At 46.7% G+C, this 25892-nt stretch overlaps 1 protein-coding gene across 1 annotated transcript in view; it reads right to left on the bottom strand.

The window, feature by feature from the left end:
• Positions 1 to 25598, bottom strand: part of h6pd (hexose-6-phosphate dehydrogenase (glucose 1-dehydrogenase)) — a 33958-nt gene extending 8360 nt beyond the window's left edge. The window contains exon 1 of the mRNA XM_060919407.1: positions 25540 to 25598. Within this exon, the coding sequence (XP_060775390.1) occupies positions 25540 to 25579 (40 nt within the window). The 5' untranslated portion in view covers positions 25580 to 25598. The remainder of the gene's footprint in view (positions 1 to 25539) is intronic.
• Between the last annotated feature and the right edge of the window lie 294 nt (positions 25599 to 25892).

Below are 25892 nucleotides of genomic sequence, written 5' to 3'. Positions count from 1 at the left end.
CATCGCTGGATCAGGCAACCGAGCTGGCGGAGGATCATCTGGCGGCTGTCCCGACGGCAGGACAGCAGACGACCTCTTCTCTTCTCTCCTCTCTCTCTCTCTCCTCCTCCTGTGTCTTCTCCTCGCCCCATTCCCCCACCGCAGAGACGGGGGCCGGCGCCACCTCAGCCGGCCCGCCGCACCCGCGGTGCCCTTCCGTGTCTCCCTTCTGTGTCTGTCTCTCCCCCCCCCCCTCAGGTGAGTGAGCCCCAGAGCACTAGTGCAGAGAGGAAGCCCGGGCCGGTTTGCTGGCGCTGCGGGGAACCGGGCCACCTCCAACAGCAGTGCTCGATAATGGAGGTGGGCACGGTGGTTCGGATCCCCAACGCGCCAGGAGCCGCCCTCAATCGGGCCAGAGCGTATCGCATACCGGTGAGTATCCAAGGGGATACATATCAGGCGTTGGTGGATTCTGGCTGTAATCAGACCTCAATCCACCAAAACCTGGTGCAAGACGAGGCACTGGGGGGAGCACAATTGGTGAAGGTGTTGTGTGTGCACAGGGATGTTCACAACTACCCTTTGGTGTCGGTCCACATTATTTTCAGAGGGGAAAAATTTATAGTGAAGGCGGCGGTTAATCCTCGCCTTACCCACTCTTTAATTTTGGGGACTGATTGGCCGGGATTTCGGGGTTTAATGACACACTTAGTCAAGAGTGGGTCCTGCCATTTGACAGGGGGAGGTCCCGGTGTCGCTTTGGCGGGAGCAGCTGTCACAGAGCCGTCTACGTCATCTCCGCGCCAGAGTGAGGAGCCGCCGGCTCCTCCTCTCTCTATTGGGGAGTCCCTTGCGGATTTCCCATTAGAGCAATCGCGAGACGAGACTCTGCGGCATGCTTTTGACCAAGTGAGAGTAATCGATGGTCAAACACTCCAGCCGAACGCCACCCCGTCCTTCCCCTACTTCACGATTATGAAGGATAGATTATACCGAGTGACGCAGGACACTCAAACTAAAGAGCGAGTCATGCAGCTTTTAATTCCGAAGAGCCACCGGGAATTGGTATTCCAGGCGGCTCACTTTAATCCCATGGCTGGACACTTAGGGCAGGATAAAACACTAGCCCGAATAATGGCCCGATTCTATTGGCCGGGGATTCGCGGCGATGTCCGTAGGTGGTGTACGGCATGCCGCGAATGCCAGTTAGTAAATCCAGCGGCCATTCCAAAAGCGCCTTTGCGCCCTCTACCGTTAATCAAGACCCCGTTTGAAAGAATTGGGATGGATCTCGTCGGGCCATTAGATCGGTCAACACGAGGGTACCGCTTTATATTAGTTCTGGTGGACTATGCAACGCGATACCCGGAAGCAGTGCCTCTTCGCAATATCTCAGCACGCAGTATTGTGGAGGCACTCTTCCGCGTCATCTCCCGAGTTTGAATCCCGAAAGAGATTCTGACTGATCAAGGCACCTCGTTTATGTCACGAACACTGAATGAACTGTATGGGTTATTAGGGATTAAGCCGATCCGCACCAGTGTTTATCACCCACAAACGGACAGCTTAGTGGAACGGTTTAATCGCACCCTTAAAAACATAATTAAGAAATTTGTAAGTGAGGACGCGCGTAACTGGGATAAATGGCTCGAACCCTTGCTCTTTGCAGTGCGAGAGGTCCCCCAAGCCTCCATGGGGTTCTCCCCGTTTGAATTATTATATGGGCGTAAGCCGCACGGCATTTTAGACGTGCTGCGAGAAAATTGGGAGGAGGGACCTTCACCAAGCAAAAATGAAATTCAATACGTTATTGACCTGCGCGCAAAACTCCACACACTCACACAACTAACCCAGGAGAATTTGCGGCAGGCCCAAGAACGGCAAACCCGCCTGTACGACAAGGGTACGCGCCTTAGAGAGTTTGCACCGGGAGAGAAAGTACTCGTACTGTTGCCCACATCGAGCTCTAAATTAGTCGCCAAATGGCAAGGACCCTTTGAGGTCACACGGCGAGTCGGGGACGTCGACTATGAGGTGAAGCGAACGGACAGGGGTGGGGCGCTACAGATTTACCACCTCAACCTACTCAAACTCTGGAACGAGGAGGTCCCCATGGCGTTGGTGTCGGTGGTTCCGGAGAAGGCGAAGCTGGGGCCGGAGGTTCAAAAAGGAACATTAGCATCACATCCCTCTCCGGTCCGCTGTGGAGACCACCTCTCCCCGACCCAACTCGCGGAGGTTGCCCAGTTACAGACCGAGTTTCCGGATGTGTTCTCACCCCTGCCCGGCCGCACTAACCTCATAGAGCACCACATTGAGACGCCCCCGGGGGTGGTAGTGCGTAGCCGCCCTTACAGGTTACCCGAACACAAGAAAAAGGTGGTTCGGGAAGAACTCGAGGCCATGCTCGAAATGGGCATCGTCGAGGAGTCCCACAGTGACTGGAGCAGCCCGGTGGTCTTGGTACCCAAGGCCTATGGGTCGGTCCGGTTCTGTGTGGACTATAGAAAAGTCAACGCGGTGTCTAAATTCGATGCGTACCCAATGCCTCGTATTGATGAGTTGCTCGATCGGCTAGGCATGGCTCGTTTTTACTCGACACTGGATTTAACAAAGGGTTATTGGCAGATCCCCTTGACTCCATTATCCCGTGAAAAAACGGCCTTTTCCACACCGTTCGGCTTACACCAATTCGTCACACTTCCTTTTGGGCTGTTTGGGGCGCCTGCTACGTTTCAGCGGCTGATGGACAGGGTCCTCCGCCCCCACGCCACCTATGCGGCCGCATACTTAGACGATATCATTATTTATAGTAATGACTGGCCGCAGCACCTACAACACCTGAGGGCCGTCCTTAGGTCGCTGAGGCGGGCGGGTCTCACAGCCAACCCGAATAAGTGTGCGATTGGGCGGGTGGAAGTACGGTATCTGGGCTTCCACTTGGGCAACGGGCAGGTGCGTCCCCAAATTAACAAGACTGCAGCGATTGCGGTCTGCCCGAGGCCCAAGACCAAAAAGGGAGTGAGACAGTTCCTGGGGCTGGCTGGCTATTATTGTAGGTTTATACCTAATTATTCGGACGTCACCAGCCCGCTGACTGATCTCACTTAAAAGGGGGCACCAGATCCGGTCCAGTGGACGGAGCAATGTCAGCGGGCTTTTTCTAAGGTTAAGGCTGCACTGTGTGGGGGGCCACTTTTACACTCCCCTGACTTTTCTCTCCCCTTTATGTTGCAGACGGATGCATCGGACAGAGGGCTGGGGGACGTTTTGTCCCAGCAGGTAGAGGGGGAGGATCGCCCCGTCTTGTACATTAGCCGCAAGCTGTCGGTGCGTGAGGGGCGCTACAGTACCATTGAGAAGGAGTGCCTGGCGATCAAGTGGGCGGTCCTCGCCCTCCAGTACTACCTGCTGGGACACCCTTTCACCCTCTGTTCGGACCACGCGCCCCTCCAGTGGCTCCACCGCATGAAGGATGCCAATGCGCGGATCACCCGTTGGTATCTGGCACTCCAACCCTTTAACTTCAAGGTGATCCACAGGCCGGGGGCGCAGATGGTCGTGGTGGACTTCCTCTCCCGTCAAGGGGGGGGGGGGGGGGGGGGAGTCGGCTGCGGGCCGGACGGCTGCCCGGCCTGAGTCGGGCGGTGGGGGTATGTGGCATCGGTCTGTGACAGGAGGGCGGAGTCGGGGAAGTTAAGTGGCAGAATCACTACACCTGTTGTTAATTGATGTGTTTGTGTGTCTTCCCAGTGACCGCACCCTTCTTAAGGAGAGACAGTGAGAGCAGAGGGACTCTCTCCACAAGCAGACGGCTGATGTGTGTGCGTGTGTCTGAGTGTGTGTAACTGAAAAGTGCAAATAAAAGAGAGTTTTGTTAAACCAGTTCTGTCCTGCCATCCTTCTGTGCTCCACCCACCTACATGGACTGCTACAGAAGCAAAAGTTTTTTTTGTTAATTAACAAAAGGAATATTTAAGGTGATAAAGAATATGAAAATAAATGTTGCATTTTTTAGTAATAAAATTTTCTTAATTTAATTTTTTTAAATATCATAGAAAAATCAAATCATGAACCCAATATCGTGAGTTGAATCGAATTGGGTGAATCATTACAGGCCTAATCCACAAAGGTAATATAGTAGTAGCATAACAGCATTAGAGACTATACCGTATATGGTGTAAATACTGCTGTATTACAGTGTGAATGTGCATTCAAATTCATGATAAGGTTAACACCCTACTCAAACAAATGCTACTATAATTTAGCTAATTTTTTCTAAACTATCACAACACAGGAAAACATTAAGATGGAACACTGTGTAAATAACCAGTAGACAACTGTCAATTTAATTTCTCCCATTGAAAATTAGTAAATCTTAAGATCCCCTTACCAAATTTATTGCCAGAGTACTCCTAAAAATATATTTACCTTAGTTGTGGCTATAGTTTAGGTGTCTTAATAAGATAATCAGCATTTAGGTACTCATCACTGGTTGTTTGGCTTGAATTTTTATACCAGTATCAGCTAGTCCAGAGAAGAAGACACTCAGGTTAATGATAAACAGCCAGCTATGGGGGTGAGTCCACACAAGCAAGGTTAAGCCAACAAAGTTTTTTTTTTTTTAATAATTGTTTAGTACCTTGGCCAAAAGACTGTGGAAGTTACAGTAAAAGATGTTTACAGACTGGAGGAAGGTCTAAATATGCAAGACAAATGGAAAATCAAAACATAAAACTTTTTAAAGCAGTTATATTTCTCAGCTACTCTAACATACCATTAAATTCCTCACCGCCCACAACTGGTGCGGAGTCAGGTAGAACTGGCAGGTAAGACATGAGTAGGAGTTTCACCTGTGTTTGATTACTGCCAATTTACATTTGCGTATTTTCTGTGTTCTTTCTGGGATGGTCTGGTAGTCAGAGAGAGAGAGCTGAGCTACCCAGCACTATGTGTGTGTGTGTGTGTGTGTGTGTGTGTGTGTGTGTGTATATATATATATATATATATATATATATATATATCTGCTGTCAAAAATGTCGCGTTATTAACGCGTTAACTTGACTCAATTTTAACGGCGATAATTTTTTTATCGCGAGATTAACGCTTTGTGACATGATGTAGGTTTTTCATAAGCTTTTGAAACTGCCAGGAACTTGGAACATAGACTTTGCTTAGAAAAACGATAGCAGCTAGACTGTAATGCCCCGCACAGCCAGAGTCCTCTGCCCTCCTCCCCCAAAGAACCAGCGCGGGCAGGGCGCGCTAGTAGAGATGGGATTTATGGCTCTTTGATGGGCTCCACATCTTTGTGATCCGTTCTTTGAAAAGAGCCGTTCAAAAGACTGGCTCATTTGGCTCTTTTTAAATATTTATTCAGTTTTAAGAAGACAGCGTCTAAAGAAGCCAGATCACTCTGAACTGTAAACTCAATGCTATCCCAGAAATCCTTCCTGTAATATGCAAATTTGGCCGCCTCTGATTGGACAGCGCGACGCATCAACAGGCAGAAAGTGTAAAAGTACAAAATGTGTTAAGTGAGCTGAAACAGTAAAGATCAGATTCAATGCAATATTTATCAACGAACAACTTAAAGTTAATATAATAGTGTACTTTATATTATAATCAAGCATGTCAAGCCTACCGTCACTGTGTAACCTGTGTCTCTGATTAGAGTTGTAGACTAACTCAAGCAGTAGATCACTTCACTCATGGTTCTTTTGCTAGCACCGGCGCTTGGCTTAGGTTTCACTTTGCAGTGGCTGTGTCAAGACGTATTATGCTTTGCAATAAAAAAAACATTGGTACAAAGCAAGCCCATTCACTTTTTTATGCTGATAAGAGAATTACAATGTTTTCTCATGTGACAAAAATGTGCGATTAAATTGCGATTAATCGCGAGTTAACTATGACAGTCGCGACATTAATCGCGATTAAATATTTTAATCGCTTGACAGCACTAATATATATATATATATATATATATATATATATATATATATATATATATATACAGTATATATGCTAAAAACAAAAAAGAGAAATAAAGTCACTCAAAAATTATCACAAAGTGAAAATAAAATGCATCTTGAGTTGTCAAGCCTGTCTCCCAGGCCCTCGTTCCCTAATATTTGAGAGTGTTATACTGATGTTGAAACTCAGGAGTGAGGAGAAAGTGCCATCATGAAGTCCACATCAGCCACAGAGATCCTTCAGACCCTCCTCAGAAACCACCAAGCCCAGCATTAGGCCCTCGTCGCACTGTGCAAAGATCAGGAGCAGCACTTCCAGGCTCTGCTCCAGGCCCACGCAAAGGACCGGCAGGTGATCTGGAGCCTGGTCCAGCTAGCAAGTACTCCAGCAGCCGCTCCTGCATAGACTGTGGCCAACCCCCCATGCAGCTGCTCAAGATGGGACCACAGGATGATCCAGAAGCGCTTGTGGAGCTGTTTGAGTGTGTTGCTGAAGCATGCTCATGGCCAACCTCGCAGTGGGCAGTCTGCCTACTGCCCCCTCTGTCAAAGGAAGCCCAGTTCCCAGCTCAACAGCTCCCAGCCACCAACATGCTGGAGTATCCGGACCTGAAGCAGGTTATTCTGCAGTGGGTTGGCTGCACACCAGTACAACAAACCCACTGCTTCCATGCGCTGGCATACAGCGAGATCAGCTGCCCATTCGCTTTCACCCAATAACTCCAAGATACCTACTGACTGTGGCTGCTGACTGGAGAGTGTGATGCGGATGACATCAATCGACCAAGTGACACTAGACCAATTTGTCTTTGGACTACTGAGAGGAACATCGGCCTGGGTTCAGTACCACCATGCAGTATCACTGGAGGAGCTGGCCCGGCTGCCAGAGGACCATCTGGTGGCATTTCTGGGAGCAGGCACTCCTGCAACTTCTTCCCCCCCATCTCTCTTTCTTCACCCCTCCCCGACCCTGGCACTGCAGAAATGGGGCCAATTCCCCCAAAGCTCACTCCCTGAACCCATGACCCTCCCTGTTTTCCCTCACCGACTGATGTGGACTTCATGATGGCACTTTCTTCTCACTCCTGAGTTTCCTTGTTCCTCTGTACCAATTCTGCCACTAACTCTGTCTCCACAGGTGGAACCATCCATGCTCCCTAAGACCGGGACAAAGCCCGGGCAGGTATACAGGCCCAGTGGGAAAGCCAGGCATTTCCAGGATCAGGATCCCCTTAAAGAGCCAGGGATTCTGATCTACATTCCTTATGTGTCTTGGGCTTCCACCAATCGAGCAGTACTGAGTGGCAGTGAGTATTCAAGTGGGTACACATCAGGCCTTGGTGAATTCGGGTTGTAATCAGACCACAGTTCATCAAAGCCTGATTCTATGCAGGGCTTTGGGACATGCACAATGGGTGAAAGTGAGGTGTATACACTGGGATGTTCAAAAGTACCCACTGGTGCTCATCACTACCCAGTTCAGGAGTGAAAAACAGTGTGGAGCTGGTGGTTAGTCCTCGCCTCACCCAACAAATTGGTGGGCATTTAAAACATTTGTAGCACTTGTTTGTGGATGTACCACACTTCAGGGGGATGCTGTTGTAGCATTATCTGGGGAGGCAGTCCTGGGGCCATCTGTGTTAGCTCTGCATTATGGGGGCACGGAGAGTGGGAAAGGCTCTGCCCCTCCATTCTCTGCAGGGATTTCCCTTCAGGATTTTCCATTGGAGCAGTCACAAGATGAAACTCTGAGGCACACTTTTAACCAAGTGAGACTAATTGATGTTCAAAACCTCCAGCCTAAATCTACACTCGCCTACCCATATTTTTCTGTTATTAAAGATAGGTTATATCAAGTGATGCAGGACACTCGAACAGCAAAACTCCACACACTGAATCACCTAGCCCAGGAGAATTTGCTACAGGCACAAGAACAGCAATCCCGGCTGTATAATAGGAGGTATGGATATGTAAATTTGCATCAGGAGATAAAGTGCTCATTTTATTACCTATGTAGAGCTCTAAATTCCTCATAAAGTGGCAAGGACCTTTTGAGGTCACATGTACCCCTTTTCCACCAAATCAGTTCCAGGGCTGGTTCGGAGCCAGTGCTGGTGCTGCTTCACAACTCGTTCAACTTGCAAGCCAGCTGAGAACCAGTTTGCTTTTCCATAGCTTGCGGGGCTAAGCAGAGCCACGTCATTACGTCGCTGCATACGTCATTACGTCGATGTATATGTCAGTTACGTCGCTGTATACGGAAGTTACGGCGCTACGTTTGCATAAACCTTGGCGCGAATATCAAAGCAAAAACAACACGGAAGAAGCAGCAGCGGCAACAACAACAACAATAATAATAAATTACTTCGCGTTTGTACAGCTGCTGCTTCTCGTCGCTTAAAAATGGCGATCTTTCGCGGTCTTGTTATTGTTGTTGGTCTTAACAACTCCGCCCCCCCGCTGATGTAAGCGGTTCTTTCCTCTGGCCCAGCAGAGAGTTGGTGCTAGCCTGGAACCATTTTTTCTGGCCCCAGAGCCAGTTCTTTGTCAGTGGAAACAGAAAACCCGGTTCCAAACTAAGCACTGGCCCCGAACCAGCCCTGGAACTGCTTTGGTGGAAAAGGGGCAATGGTGAGTCAGAGACGTCAACTATGAGATCAGGTGAACAGATAGAGGTGACGCACTTCAAATTTACCACCTCAGTCTCCTGAAACCATGAAGAGAGGAGGTTCCTGTGGCTCTGGCAATGGTGGTTCCAGAGAGAAAGGAGCTGTGACCGGAGGGAAAACTATGAAGTGTGGCCTACTTCACCCTGGTCACCTGTGGAGTCCACCTCTTGCCATTCCAGAGAGCACGGGTTGTCAGCTTGCAGGAGGAATTCTGCAATGTGTTTTTCTCCCTGCCCGGCCATACTAGTCTCATAGAGCACCACACTGAGAGTCCTCCAGGGGTGGTGGTGCCCAGCCTGCCATATCGGCTCCCCGAACACAAAAAAATGTGGTTCAGGATGAACTCATGGCTAGGCTCGACATGGGGGTAATTGAGGAGTTGCACAGTAACTGGAGGAACCTGGTGGTTTTGGTACTTGAACGGGTCAGTCCAGTTCTGTGTAGACCAGTGGTTCTCAACCGGGGGGGCGCGCCCCCCTGGTGGGGCGCGGAGGTACTCCAGGGGGGTCGCGAGTAGGCTTCATGTATGGAGGAAAAAAAAAAATCTGGGGCTAACAGGCTATAGTAGCTAAGCAGATGCAACACATTTACCCATGTCAAAATGCAGGACATTGGACTATTACATACAAATCAATACTATTATAAAATCTATCATCAATCTATCATAAAATCTTGTGTGTGTGGCCGCATCAGTCGGGGGAACTGTGATGTGTTCCCAAGCCTTGCAGACTTTATCAGTAATGCAGGCACTTCCCACGATTTCTCATCTGTCTTTCAAGCAGCGTCAGAGCACCTGTCGGTAATGAGAAAACAGTTTGCTGCATACTTCACAGAGGATTATCGCTCTTTTGCGTGGGTTCGAGATCCATTTGTGTGTACTGCTGACGAACTTCCAGTTGACATGCAGGAACAGCTTATTGAGCTGAAGCGTGACAGTAGACTTAAGGCAGTCTTCACCTCATGCCCTCTTTCGACATTCTGGGCAGCATTGATGCAGGAGTACCCGCAACTGTGTGACGTAGCCTTGAAACTGCTCATCCCATTCGCATCGACCTACTTGTGTGAGGCAGGATTTTCAAAAATGACTGCGCTCAAAACGAAATATCGCAATCGTGCGCAAATTGAGGATGACTTGAGACTGTGCTTGTCAAACATTTCGCCAAGAATCGAGGATCTTTGTAGGCAAAGCAGGCTCAGGTCTCGCATTAACGCAAATGCAGATCACAAAGGCACAGTAAAAAGTAAAACCTAAATTCACGCCTGGTCCCAATTCCCAATGATATCAATAGCCAGCTAATGATAAGCCTAATAAAATACCTAATAAAAACACTATAATAATAATAATAATAATAATAATAATAATAATAATAATGATGATGCCTATTAATAATAATAGCATAATAATAATAATAATAATATCAACAACCAACAACAGCAATAATAATAATAATAATAATAATAATAATAATAGGCCTAATAATAATAATAATGCCTGAAAGAACATAAGTCTTGTACTACTGCCAACAGCTTAGTAATGATAATAGGCCATAATAATAATAATTATTATTATTATTATAATAATTATAATTATAATAATGCCCGAAAGCAGATTAGAAATGTGGTGCTACTGCCAATTATAACAATAGCCTAATAATGATAATAGGCCTATGTATTTCTATGGAATGGATAATGCTACTACTGCTGCTACTACTACTACTACTACTACTACTAATAATAATAATAATAATAATAATAATAATAATAATAATAATCTAGCCCAGGGCTATCTATCTATCTATCTATCTATCTATCTATCTATCTATCTATCGGTCGATATAAGGTGCTGTAGGTCGGGTGGCGTCACTGCGGGTGAGTGTGTTTGGGGGGGGGGATGGGGGCGGGGCGAGAAGAGGGGCCCCCAACTGCAATGAACCAGCTTTGGTGGGGCCCAGGTTGCAAAAGGTTGAGAACCCCTGGTGTAGACTTTACAAAAGTCACCGTGGTGTCTGAATTTGACGCATATCTGATGCTTCACACTGATAAACTGCTCGATTGGTTAGGCACAGCTCGCTTTTATTTGACACTGGATTTGACTAAGGGATATTGGCAAATGCCCTTGACACCATTATCCCACGAAAAAAAAAAACCCAGCCTTTTCCAATATTGGGCTTTCAGTGATTTCTTTAAACTGTTCTTTTTCTGTGGCAGAATGATTGTATAACACACATCTTTAATAGACAAAAATGATAGTGCAGAAGGTTGTTGGATGTTGTGTGATGCACAAGTTTGAATTTATTTTGGGTTTCTGAAATCAACATAATCAGGTTAATCAAATTAATCTGAATCAACATTATGCATAAAGTGCTTTTTTTTTGTACACTCTAAAACTAAGAGGCCAAATACAGAAAATATGACTGACTGAATACCTATCATGGTCTGTTTAAGGAATTTACAACAGCCTTCTCATTTGGAATAAGTCATGAGAATGGTATTTTTCTCATGAGGGAGGAGGCTGTGTGGGTGCCACGGTGTGTCAGGCATTACATCTTACACAATCCAAAATGTCGAGAATCAAATCTTTTTTCCACTGCATTAAAGTCCCTCCTGTGCCAGGGTCTGGTCTTCCCAGGCAGTCACCCATCCCAGTATTGTACTAACCAGGCCCTTAAGGGAGTGCCATTCTCTGTTTCTATAGCCTTCGGCCTCTCGCCTATTGCATAACTAGGATTACAGTGGGGGGCTCTGATCAGCGTGAGATTTTGACTCCCTACTCACATCTGTATTACGGTGTGCCTTGCCATATGATGATAGGTACCATTTTTATGATGGTCTTTGGTATGACCCAACCACTGTCAGTCCTGCGCGCTGTGGCGCGTGCACCATAAGGCGTGCCTCGGGTTGCGCGTGCACCAAGTGAGCTCCAGCACGTGTGTCGTGAACAAGGCACACCTGTTCTCAATTAATGAACTAAGTGTTGGGCTATTTAAGGACTGTGCTGATGCAAGGACGATGCGAAGTATACGCCATGTTCAGTGCGCATTACCAAGCCTTGTTTCCCGTGTTTGTGGTTTTCCTGGTTTCTCGACTCCTGTTCCTGTTTCTAGTTCTCGTTCTTGTTATACCTCTGACATCCTGTTTGCACCTCAACCGACCCTTTGCCTGTTTTCTTGTTTATGACCTTGCCTGCTGATTTGGACTGTTTGCTTTAGTGTATTTCATGCACTTTGTGTATAGATCGCACTGTTTTATAATAAACACTTCTGCACTTACATCCACCTCTCTTGCACACTTGACAGAATACTTCGCCCAAAATAGATGTAGCAGAAGTGTTTCAATACGCAATCCCACGCCGCTTCCAGGTTTCCCTGCCCCTGCCACTCATCTCATATTTTCGTCTGAAAACTAACTGGAGTCCCTCGGCAGTCTACTATGGGATATATCACCCTGTGGGATTCAAGCTGCAGTGTGAGCTCTTCTATGAGAACCTCCAAGAGCCCAAGCCACCCGAACCCATCTGGGTAAGCTTTGCACTGACATTCATTGCTGGACGAGCATGCAGATGGGTGGATTATCTGATTCGGGTAGAACACCTGTGCCTTCGTAACTCTCAGACTTTCTTTGCCATGCTAAAGTTTATTTTCAAATCCTTAGTAAGGGAGGAACCCCATGAAAATTTTTGGGGAGAGGCAATCATGCCAGAGGCCGACCCAGATGAGGAGGCCAGCGCTCCAGAGCTCCCTCCTGTAATTGACGCAGTTGAGGAGGCTGTTGCTCTAGAGTGCCTCCTAAAGGCAACCACTCCAGTAGCCAACTCAGATGAGGTGGCCATAGTTCCAGAGCTCTTCCTAGTGGCTGAAGTAGAGACAGCAGAAGAGGCTGTATCTTTTGAGCTGATTTCTCAGCCAGAGCCAGCACCTGTTCCTGTGCCAGCGTCTGCTCCAGAGGTGGAGCCAGAGCCAGTGCCAGAGCTTGCGTCTACTCCAGAGCCTACTCCAGCACCAGTGCCAGAGCCTACTGCAGAGCCTACTCCAGAGCCAGTGCCGGAGCCAGCATCCGAGTCACCTCCAGAGCCAGTGCCAGTGTTAGGACTAGGACTGTTTTGGCCTCTAGAGGCCGCTGTTATTTCCTTTTCATGTCGTGTTTATTTTGGCCTCTAGAGGCCGCCACTGTTCCTGTGTTTTGTGTTTGTGTTAATTGCCTAATTATCTTCACCTGTGTCCTTAATTAGTTTGTCTATTTATACCCCTGAGTTCAGTCCTCTTGTCACGGAGTCTTTGTGCTGTTATGTTTATCTCCAGTTTCCTTTGTACTGTGTTTTTGATCTTCTTAGCTTTTGAATTTTTGCACTTTGCTTTTCTTTTGGATTTACTCTTTGGTTTTTTTTGTCTTTTGTTTTGCCCTGTATATAGTGTATATAGTTTAAATAAACCATTTGATTCTTTTTCTACTTCCGCCTCACGCCTCTGCATTTGAGTCATCCCCCTGGTGGCCTAGTGGGGGTTTGCTGGATTATCACACCAACGAACCAGGTTCGAATCCCAGCAAAACCCTAACAGAAAGACTCCGTCATGACCGACTCAGCAGAGGCTGCTTCAACTGTCTACCCGGCCAACCTTCAGGGAATTATGGCAGCTTTGACACGCTTCGGAGCGACCATGGACGCTCATGGACGTACGCTCACCAGCCAACGTGAGGCCCTCGCTCGCCACGAGGAACTGCTTCAGCAAATTGGGAAAACCCTGGCACAGCTGACATCTCTGCCTGCATCTCCTGCTCCTGATCCAGTTCCTGCTCCTGATCCAGCTCCCACTCCTGCTCCAGTGCCTCCTGCAATGCTGCCTTCTTCACCTCGCGAACCCAGCCTTCCTGCACCACAGAGGTATGACGGCAAGCACAGTGAGTGCCGAGAGTTCCTTACCCAGTGTCAACTCACCTTTGAGCTTCAGCCTACCACCTACACTACGGATCGCCGCAAGATTGCCTTTGTGATCACCTTATTAGCTGGTAAGGCGCGAGCCTGGGCTACTGCTATCTGGCAAAGACAGGGACCTGAGTGCTTTGATTTCCAGCTGTTTTCTGAAGAGATGCTTCGGGTCTTCGATCAGGCAGACATCAGTACCGACGCAGCCCGAAAGCTCATGTCCATCCGGCAAGGAGGAAGCGTCGCAGATTACGCCATCTCGTTCCGAACACTCGCAGCAGTAAGTGGATGGAACGAGACTGCCCTGGTGTCAGCCTTCCACCATGGTCTGTCTGACCCCATCAAGGACGGTCTGGCCTCTATTGGATGCCCAAGTGACCTCGAAACCCTCATCTCACATGCTATTCGTCTGGACAACAGGATGAGAGAACGCCACCAAGCCTTGAGCCCCCCCAGCCTCCCTACCTCTACCTGGAGACCGTCTACCTCCTTCAGTGACTGTCCAGAACCCATGCAAGTGGGTCGTACTCGCCTCTCCGCATCTGAGAGGGAGCGCAGAAGGAGAGACAAGTGCTGCATCTACTGTGGCAATCCTGGTCACTTCCGAGCATCATGTCCCGAACTCTTGGGAAAAGGACCGCCCCGTCCAGCCGAGGGAGGGTTGTGACGGGGCCTACCCTCTCTCCCGGACTCCCTGGCCAAGGAATCTACATCCCGGTCTCCATCTCCTGGGGTGAGTCTGTCCACTCTTGTCAAGCTTTGATAGACTCAGGGGCGGCTGGGAACTTTATGGATATTCACTTCGCCCAAAGCATCAATATTCCGACTGCACCTCTTGAAGTCCCACTGTCTGTGTCTGCCCTCGATGGCCAAGCGTTAGGTGATGGAAGAGTCACCCAAGTTACTTCTCCAGTTTTCCTCCAGTCTCAAGGTCACAAGGAAGAAATATCCCTGCACCTGATTCCTTCACCTGAGTTCCCAGTTATTCTAGGCCTTCCTTGGCTTACTCGCCACAACCCTCGCATAGACTGGGTAACAAGCCAGGTTGTGGAATGGGGCCCTGCATGCCATGCCTCTTGTCTGCTCTCTAGCTCTCCTGTGTCTCCTGCCGAGCCCCCTGATCTCACCGAGTTATCTCAAGTTCCCACAGAGTACTGGGATCTCAAGGAGGTATTCAGCAAGAGCAGGGCCGCCGTTCTTCCTCCGCACCGGGCCTACGACTGTGCCATCGACTTGCTCCCTGGGACTACCCCTCCTCGTGGCAGACTGTTTTCACTCTCTCAGCCAGAACGCAAGGCCATGGAGGAATACCTCAAAGATGCCCTGGTCTCTGGGTTTATTCGACCCTCCACTTCACCTGCTGGAGCCGGCTTCTTCTTTGTCGGCAAGAAGGATGGGGGGCTCCGACCATGTATTGATTACAGGGGCCTGAATAAGATCACTGTGCGCAACCGATATCCCCTTCCGCTGATGTCCACAGCTTTCGACCTGCTCCAAGGCGCCACCGTCTTCACCAAGTTGGACCTACGGAACGCATACCACCTCATCCGTATCCGACAGGGAGACGAGTGGAAGACTGCCTTTAACACCCCGTCTGGGCACTACGAATACCAGGTGATGCCCTTCGGACTCACCAACGCACCAGCTGTTTTTCAGGCCCTAATCAATGACGTCTTAAGGGACATGATTAACCTATACGTTTTTGTCTACCTCGACGACATCCTTATCTTCTCCAAGACCGTGCAGGAGCACCGCCACCATGTCCGCCAGGTTCTCCAGAGGCTGCTACAGAACAATCTGTTCGCCAAGGCCCAGAAATGCGAATTTCATGTTCCCGAGGTCTCCTTTCTGGGATTTATTGTACGGACAGGCCAACTCCAAATGGACCCTGCCAAGACCCTGGCCGTCCAGGATTGGCCTACTCCCAAGTCCGTTAAGGAGGTTCAGCGGTTCTTAGGATTCGCTAACTTCTACCGCAAGTTCATCAGGAACTTCAGTTCTGTGGCAGCACCCATGTCAGACCTCACCAAAGGGACAGGTGGATCTTATGGCTGGTCTCCTCAGGCAGAAAAGGCGTTCAAAGACCTCAAGGACCGCTTCTGCACGGCACCCATTCTGGTTCTCCCGGACACCTCCCAACCATTCATCGTGGAGGTGGACGCCTCGGACAGTGGTGTCGGCGCGGTGCTCTCTCAACGTTCGGAAGGAAAGCTGCACCCCTGCGCTTACTTCTCCCACCGCCTGAGTCCTGCTGAGTCCCGGTACGATGTGGGGGATCGAGAACTGCTAGCGGTCAAACTGGCCCTTGAGGAGTGGAGGCACTGGCTGGAGGGAGCACAACATCCATTCCTGGTTTGGACTGACCACAAGAACCTGGAGTACCTCCAGCAAGCCAAGAGACTGAACCCTCGACAGGCTAGGTGGGCCCTGTTTTTCAGTCGGTTTGACTTCACCCTCTCATACCGCCCCGGCTCCAAGAACACCAAACCTGACGCACTGTCCAGACTGTTCTCTGCCACTAACAGGGAGAATGAAGTCGGGCCTATTATCCCTGTGTCCCGGATTGTGGCCCCTGTCCGCTGGGGTATTGAGGAGGCTGTCCGACGAGCCCAACGCCAGGACCCCGGTCCTGGGACGGGGCCACCAGGCCTCTTGTACGTCCCACATCAAGCCCGGGCCAAGGTTCTCCAGTGGGGTCACTCTTCCCCTCTCACCGCCCACCCGGGAGCTCGGAGGACCCTGGACTTCCTGAAAAGACGCTTCTGGTGGCCTAACATGGAGAAGGAAGTAAGGTCATTTGTCCTGTCCTGTGAGGTTTGCACCAGAACCAAGAACCCACGACAGCGTCCCCAGGGTCTCCTGCATCCTCTGACCATTCCCCGGCGTCCCTGGTCCCACGTGGCAGTCGACTTTATCACGGGTCTCCCTGAGTCACAAGGTAACACGGTCATTTTGGTCTTAGTTGACAGATTCTCCAAGGCCTGCCGCTTCATACCACTGTGCAAACTCCCCTCTGCTCTTGAAACTGCGAAACTTTTGTTTAATCATGTCTTCCGAGTCTTTGGTCTTCCACAGGACATCGTCTCAGACCGAGGGCCCCAGTTCTCCTCCCGAGTGTGGCACGGGTTCTGCAAGGTCATCGGAGCCACTGCCAGCCTCTCCTCTGGGTTTCACCCACAGTCCAATGGTCAGACAGAGAGGCTCAACCAGGACCTGGAAACCACCCTGCGAGGCCTGGCTATGGATAACCCGACATCGTGGAGCACCTGGCTGCCATGGGCGGAGTACGCCCACAACACCCTGCAGTCATCGGCCACCAAGCTGTCGCCATTCCAGTGCCAATTCGGGTTCCAGCCACCTCTGTTCCCGGACCAGGAGGAGGACGCGGGGGTGCCCTCGGTCAACCAATATGTGAGACGGTGTCGCAAGACCTGGAGCATGGTCAGGAAGACCCTCATACAGACCTCCAGAACCAACCAGACTCAGGCCAACCGCCATAGGAGACCTGCACACGCTTTCCGCCCTGGGCAGCGTGTTTGGCTGTCCACTAAGGACCTTCCACTGCGGGTGGAGAACCGCAAGCTTGCTCCTCGCTACATTGGCCCCTTCAAGGTGGTGCGCAGGGTGAACCCTGTCTCCTACCGGCTCCAGTTGCCCCGGACTCTGAGGATCAACCCCACTTTCCATGTTTCCCTGTTACGGCCCGTACTGACGTCTACGTATGCCCCTGCCCCTAGGAACCCCCCACCCCCCCGCATCTTCCAGGGGCAGACTGTGTTCACTGTGAATCGCCTGCTTGACTCCCGCCGGGTCCGCGGCGGGTTGCAATATCTGGTGGACTGGGAGGGCTATGGTCCTGAGGAGCGCTGCTGGGTTCCTGCTCGGGATGTCCTTGATAAAGAACTATGTCGGGACTTCCATTCGGCCCATCCGGATCGCCCTGGGAACGTCAGGAGACGCTCCTAGAGGGGGGGGTCCTGTTAGGACTAGGACTGTTTTGGCCTCTAGAGGCCGCTGTTATTTCCTTTTCATGTCGTGTTTATTTTGGCCTCTAGAGGCCGCCACTGTTCCTGTGTTTTGTGTTTGTGTTAATTGCCTAATTATCTTCACCTGTGTCCTTAATTAGTTTGTCTATTTATACCCCTGAGTTCAGTCCTCTTGTCACGGAGTCTTTGTGCTGTTATGTTTATCTCCAGTTTCCTTTGTACTGTGTTTTTGATCTTCTTAGCTTTTGAATTTTTGCACTTTGCTTTTCTTTTGGATTTACTCTTTGGTTTTTTTTGTCTTTTGTTTTGCCCTGTATATAGTGTATATAGTTTAAATAAACCATTTGATTCTTTTTCTACTTCCGCCTCACGCCTCTGCATTTGAGTCATCCCCCTGGTGGCCTAGTGGGGGTTTGCTGGATTATCACACCAACGAACCAGGTTCGAATCCCAGCAAAACCCTAACAGCCAGAGCCCGCATCTGAGTCAACTCCTGAGCCAGAGCCCGAGTCCAGGCCAGAGTCCACGTCAAGTCTCACGATCAAGCCTACTCCTAGCCAAGAAACCAAGTTGTGTCCAGAGCCTGAGTCTGAACCCCCACTTGGGCCCTGTATGATGGATTTTCGCTCCTGGAGGGAGCTCTTTGGGAGGGGGTTCTGTCAGTCCTGTGCACTGTGGCTCGTGCACCATAAGGAGTGCCTTGGGCTGCGCATGCACTGAGTGAGCTCCAGCACGCGCACCATGAACAAGACGCACCTGTTCTCAATTAATTAACTAAATGTTGGGCTATTTAAGGACTGCGCTGATGCAAGGACGATGCAAAGTATATGCCACGATCAGTGTGCATTACCGAGCCTTGTTTCCCGTGTTTGTGGTTTTCCTGGTTTCTCGACTCCTGTTCCTGTTTCTAGTTCTCGTTTAACCTCTGACATCCTGTTTGCACCTTGACCGACCCTTTGCCTGTTTTCTTGTTTATGACCTTGCCTGCCGATTTGGACTGTTTGATTTAGTGTGTGTTTCATGCACTTTGTGTATAGATCGCTCTGTATTATAATAAACACTTCTGCACTTACATCCACCTCTCTCGTGCACTTGACAACCACGAGTAGAACTTGCAATCTCCCAGTCAAGAAGCGGACACACTAACCACTAGGCCGGCTCACGGTTTTCCACTGCATATTTAGGATAAAATTTCTAACTAATGTTTTGAATATATTATGAATATGATAATTGAATATGGATATTTATTTGATGTGAACAGATAATGCTTTAAACAGATGCAAATACGGATATGAACAGGAAGGCACACTCATTTTTTTTTTCTTTAAGAAAACTTTGCAGAAAGGTTCACAGGTCATAAAACTGAAGGTGGAAGGTTTTTACTTTCATGTGGGTAAGTTTCTTTTCAGAAATAGAGAATTAGAGAATATAGTACATGCACAAGCAAAAATAATAACTGCATTCACATAATAAAAAAAAAAGACCCATGCACATCTCTAATGGGGAAGTGATGTTGCTGAGGTTGAGGGACTGTCATGCTGACAGTGCTAGCAGTTCTACCACCGAGGTTATTATTATTTTTTTTAAATAAAGCAACTTATGGTTTAGGTCATATTTGAAGCATAGATAGATACAGATGGTGGCATTACTCCTATCATACAGTGGTGCTTGAAAGTTTGTGAACCCTTTAGAATTTTCTATATCTCTGCATAAATATGACCGAAAACATCATCAGATTTTCACACAAGTCCGAAAAGTAGATAAAGAGAACCCAGTTAAACAAATGAGACAAAAATATTATACTTGGTAATTTATTTATTGAGGAAAATGATCCAATATTACATTTCTGTGAGTGGCAAAAGTATGTGAACCTTTGCTTTCAGTATCTGGTGTGACCCCCTTGTGCAGCAATAACTGCAACTAAATGTTTCTGGTAACTGTTGATCAGTCCTGCACACCGGCTTGGAGGAATTTTAGCCCATTCCTCCATACAGAACAGCTTCAACTCTGGGATGTTGGTGGGTTTCCTCACCTGAACTGCTCACTTCAGGTCCTTCCACAAAATTTCGATTGGATTAAGGTCAGGACTTTGACTTGGCCATTCCAAAACATTAACTTTATTCTTCTTTAACCATTCTTTGGTAGAATGACTTGTGTGCTTAGGGTCATTGTCTTGCTGCATGACCCACCTTCTCTTGAGATTCAGTTCATGGACAGATGTCCTGACATTTTCCTTTAGAATTCACTGGTATAATTCAGAATTCATTGTTCCATCAATGATGGCAAGCCGTCCTGGCCCAGATGCAGCAAAACAGGCCCAAACCATGATACTACCACCACCATGTTTCACAGATGGGATAAGGTTCTTATGCTGGAATGCAGTGTTTTCCTTTCTCCAAACATAACGCTTCTCATTTAAACCAAAAAGTTCTATTTTGGTCTCATCCGTCCACAAAACATTTTTCCAATAGCCTTCTGGCTTGTCCACGTGATCTTTAGCAAACTGTAGACAAGCAACAATGTTCTTTTTGGAGAGCAGTGGCTTTCTCCTTGCAGCCCTGCCATGCACACCATTGTTGTTCAGTGTTCTCCTGATGGTGGACTCATGAACATTAACATTAGCCAATGTGAGAGAGGCTTCAGTTGCTTAGAAGTTACCCTGGGGTCCTTTGTGACCTTGCCGACTATTACACACCTTGCTCTTGGCGTGATCTTTGTTGGTCAACCACTCCTGGGGAGGGTAACAATGGTCTTGAATTTCTCCATTTGTACACAGTCTGTCTGACTGTGGATTGGTGGTGTCCAAATTCTTTAGGCTTTGTAACCTTTTCTAGCCTGATGAGCATCAACAACGCTTTTTCTGAGGTCCTTAGAAATCTCCTTTGTTCGTGCCATGATACACTTCCACAAACATGTGTTGTGAAGATCAGACTTTGATAGATCCCTGTTCTTTAAATAAAACAGGGTGCCCACTCACACCTGATTGTCATCCCATTGATTGAAAACACCTGACTCTAATTTCACCTTCAAATTAACTGCTAATCCTAGAGGTTCACATACTTTTGCCACTCACAGATATGTAATATTGGATCATTTTCCACAATAAATAAATGACCAAGTATAATATTTTTGTCTCATTTTTTTAACTGGGTTATCTTTATTTTATTTTAATGGTTTATTTAATAAGGACCATGCATATTGATGAACATTGCTGTATAAGAATACAGCATGTAAATATGCCAGAATTAGTAAAATAACTACTTTTCATCTGCAGTCCCCAGGCAGGTAACATAAAACAAAGCATAAAAGAGACAGCTAAACATTCATCCAGCACTCACTCACTATAATGATGACATAGACATTGCCACAAAAATAAATACACAAAACAAACAAACAAAAAAATCTACTTTTACTTTTTATCTACTTTTAGGATTTGTGTGGAAATCTGATGATGTTTTCGGTCATATTTATGCAGAAGTATAGAAAATTCTAAAGGGTTCACAAACTTTCAAGCACCACTGTATATACAGCATATACTGTATATCGTGTAATAAGAAAACTGATTCATGAACTTGTTTATGAATTGTATGGATGGAGATCAACATCTGACACAACACAGAACAGTCCTGTACAAAACATATTGCAATTGTGATGTGCCTTGAAGTATCGTAAAACGCTTGATATCACACACTTCATGTTTGATAAGTTATGGGTTCTTAGCTTCCTAAAGGGATTAGCCTATACTTGTCCCAGACGGACAACAAAAGAACCCTCATGAGTTCGAGATGTAACGTGTTTTTCTAAGAGTATGTGAGTTCTCTCATGATGCATTCTCAGTTTCATTGAAACTGCAACCAAACAAATCATCAATGGGAATGAGCAGAGAGCACATTTGCCTTGTGAGATATTAGTATTGCAGTCTTGATAAGGATATATATGTTATTTACCAGCTGGGAGGTCCGTATCGTGAAATACCGTGACCGAGGTCTTGAAAGTACTGAGCGAGGCCCTCTGGGCTGAGATCAGTATTCAAGGCCGAGGTCACAGTCCTTAAGCTGGTAAATAATATATTTATTTTTTTCTTTACCAAATTCTAACAGAAAACGAGAGCGCCCGAAAGGGAAAACCGAGCTGAGGCGAGCCGCCATTTTGAATCCTCATTCACAGCTGTAATGAAAATGGCTTCCTCCTCGGTATACAAGTGCACTTCCATGGCAGTCCACTGTCTAGCGTCTAGACAGTAGCGGAGAATAAAGATGCCTCATTCATGTGCTGCGTTTAACTGTACCAACAGGTTTGCCGTCCAAACGAGATCACATGGGATTACCTTTCACAGGTGAGACTGGAAAAATACTTTTCATTGTATTTGGTCATTATAACGTAATTTTACGAGCAGATTTTTCTGACTTTGTGGCTAATATGAAGGATTTTGACAGAACAGGTCAGACAGTCAGGGTCAGAGAGGGAGCTGTTCCTTCAGTCTTCAGTTTCCCAGCTCATCTCCACCGGGTAGGTGTATAGTTATAAGCAGTGAGAATTAGATAATACAGTGTCACACTATGATGAACGTTTTTGAACGTATGATGAATGTTTTTAACCTTTCTGAATGTGAAGGAATCAGTGATGTATTTTGTTTTGGTATGACGTTAGAACCTGGCCGAACTCAGTTTGGCGGTCATTCAGCTCACTTTATTCAACGAGAGTAGGTCTGTGTGGTGACTCAATAAATAAAACAGTAAATTTTTATTTTCATTCACTATTTCCAGTTTTTCCACTATTTCCATCATTTATCATATTCAGTCTTGTAGGTTGGTTATTTTGGCCTCAGGTTTTGGTAGCTTGCTATGGTACGCTGACTGATTAGCTTACCTGAGCTATCTATCGCGTATCTGTCGCTAGTTTGCAGTGTACAGGGTATTTCGCACACTATTTATAACCATCACATTAAAAGTTATATGTGTTGTTTTGATGCCTGTTTATTTCCCAAATATATACGTGTGTGTCTTATGCCATGTACACACGTAGCCGGGTATTTTTAAAACCGAACATTCCCCCCCCCCCCCCCCCCCTCCGTTTATAAAAATGTTTTATCCACACCACCTCGTCTTCGAAAAAAATCCCTTCCACACATAACCGAACATCTGCGTTTTCAATCACATTCATAAGCATTCCAAACCTGTAGATGGCATTATTTCCCCAAATCCTCCCCCCTAATCACATCGCCTGTGCTCTTGGAGCAGTAGTTGGGCTTCTAAAATTAAACATGTAAATAGCACCTGCACAATAATTAACACTTTCAAGGCACTCCTCCGATCCATTACTCTTTAGCTAGCCGCACACTACGCCGATTTTCAGCGTACCGAGCCAACTGAAGTCGCGAGTCAGGCGTAAAGACTAGTTTTCGATGGTACCGACTCATCTCACAGCCGATTCGAAAAACTAATCGGGAGCCAGACTGATCGGCGAGAGTCGCTAGCAATAGCCAATCATATCTTTCGCATATAACACGTGACATCATTAAACACAATTTCTAGCGCGTGTTGGTAGCACCTAATGCAGGTATATACTGTAATTCCATAGACTGAAGCTTTATCCATAGACACAGTGGGCTGGAAAGCCACTCTGCTCAAGTTGTGTGGCTGAATTCCAAATCGCTTTAACTCCCCTATATAAGTGCACTATTTAAGGTTGGAAATAATACCTCATGCAGCCTAGATAGTGCGCTACATATTCCATGTTGTGTCATTTGTAATTCAGCCTGTAGCATCTTCAAGTGTTGGATTTAACAGTAACGATATCCAATAGCCAATCACAAAGCTATTAAGTTGTCACGTGTCGCTTCAATCGCGACTGCACTCGTAAACAGTTGGGGGATATGTGCGTGCCCTGTCGGGAGTCGGCTCTGAAATGGGTCGGTTCGGTACCGCGTGGATCGCCATAGTGTGCGGCTAGCTTAAGTCCATGCTTAATCTGGCTTCTGCAGTAAACAAAGGTCGCACGTTTGACGTCAGGCAGATTATATATATATATATATACAGGCAGATTATATATATATACAGGCAGATTTTATATATATATATATATATATATATATATATATATATATATATATATATATATGAGTGATTCCACGCTTATGGGTACTGAAATGGGGACATGAACTTATTTTTAAAAATTCACCTAAAACCATTTCTTTTTTTTTACCATCAGGTCACAAAACATGTAATCTTTAATGAATGATATGTTAAAAGATAACTTTAATTTTCTGATATGTAATAAAAACATATTTATATGCCAAAGTCAAGCCTATGAGTTCCAAAATGATGTCTGTTACATTACTTCTGTTACGATTGTCCATCTCGCGTCTGTTACAAATTAATTACAATCTAGCTATATACCATGTTAATCTTATTGAAAGAATGTGTACATTTATTCTACTACACATGTTTATTAATTATATTTGCTCAAACATCACCTTCCTATGTTTCAAAAAGTAATTCTACATTGTTAAAATTGAGAATATATATGTCCACAACACTTCTGCTACGTTCTGACTTTGGCATATAAATATGTTTTTATTACATCTCAGAAAATTAAAGTTATCTTTTAACATATCATTCATTAAAGATTACATGTTTTGTGACCTGATGGTAAAAAAAAGAAATGGTTTTAGGTGAATTTTTAAAAATAAGTTCATGTCCCCATTTCAGTACCCATAAGCGTGGAATCACTCATATATAATAAATAATGAATAATGAATCCTCAGACAGCACGGTGGTGTAGTGGTTAGCGCTGTCACCTCACAGCAAGAAGGTCCTGGGTTCGAGCCCCGGGGCCGGCGAGGGCCTTTCTGTGTGGAGTTTGCATGTTCTCCCCGTGTCCGCGTGGGTTTCCTCCGGGTGCTCCGGTTTCCCCCACAGTCCAAAGACATGCAGGTTAGGTTAACTGGTGACTCTAAATTGACCGTAGGTGTGAATGTGAGTGTGAATGGTTGTCTGTGTCTATGTGTCAGCCCTGCGATGACCTGGTGACTTGTCCAGGGTGTACCCCGCCTTTCGCCCGTAGTCAGCTGGGATAGGCTCCAGCTTGCCTGCGACCCTGTAGAAGGATAAAGCGGCTAGAGATAATGAGATGAGATGAGAATCCTCATTCACGGCTGTAATGCAAATGGCTTCCTCCTCGGTATACAAGTGCACTTCCATGGCAGGAAACAAAACTACATTTTGCCGCCTATGTCGTCCCCTATTTATACAAATAGGAGTCATTCAGGATTCAGCCATGTTTTTGCTCAGCGTTAGCAAGTTAGAGGTTTTCAGCTTTCTCCTGAAATGTTTTATTTTATTTCTTCTTCCTCAGGGTAGTAAAACTCGCTTTCGCTGTGAACACTGTCGTTATCGCTATCCATGCTGTAAAATTAATGCTATTCTCCTGAGAAATGCTGGCAAAAATTAAAAGATTTTTGATAATCTTATAAATAAAAAAAAAGATAAATGTTGACAAAAAATGCTACTATGTTTGTTGTTGTTGTGAGCGAGCGAGTCGCCAGAGGTCCGTAACCGGGGTCCGTACCGTAGGATACGGATCCGCTCGCCAGCCAATCAGAGCGCAGGATTTGATGGAAACCGCACCGCGAAAAAAATAAAAACTGATTATTGATTGTGCTAACCCAAGTCACCTCACAGACAGGACACATTCACATTCTAATGGTAAGAGAATATTACTGATGCTGGACTGAAACCAAGACTGCACCAATGTATTGATTCTTAAGTGTCCGGTTATAGTATAATCGCTCTGTAACACATCTGTGATCAGTGAAGACAGCCCTCATCACCACCATTATCACCCGGTCACCCTGCTCACAGGATGACACATAATAACACGGTTACTACTGTATACATTAATTAATAACTCGTGTTAGTACAGATTATCCCCGACTTGTAAAGAGCAGTGTATACAGGATAACTCCTTTTCCTAAGCATTAATATAAACAACAGCAGGACCTGCACGCTTACCTGCGTTCCAGCGCGCGCACAATATGTCAATATGTTTCATGACACACGCTTCCGTATGTGTGTGTGGTCACGTGACACGAAGCAACACATGATAGAGTGTTTCACACTGGAGGCTCCTGCATTATTTCAGTGTTGTGGTGGAGCAGATTTCTGAATCACAAAGCCAGGTATTTCAGAACAACAGCGAGCCCTTGCTGACACTGTTTCCTGTCTAGAGCAAAGATCCCAAATTTATTCCCATATTGCATTGCATGAATAAACCTCCATCATCTGTGCTGATTTTAGTTTTCTGGAACCATTGACAATTTGACTCGTTTTACAAAAATGCCACATGGACAAGTGACAAATTAAAG

The sequence above is a fragment of the Neoarius graeffei genome, chromosome 4 (assembly GCF_027579695.1).
Source record: "Neoarius graeffei isolate fNeoGra1 chromosome 4, fNeoGra1.pri, whole genome shotgun sequence".
In the NCBI taxonomy this organism is placed as follows: domain Eukaryota; kingdom Metazoa; phylum Chordata; class Actinopteri; order Siluriformes; family Ariidae; genus Neoarius; species Neoarius graeffei.
Note: the sequence above shows the minus strand (reverse complement) of the source record. Positions and strands in the feature narration are given on the sequence as shown.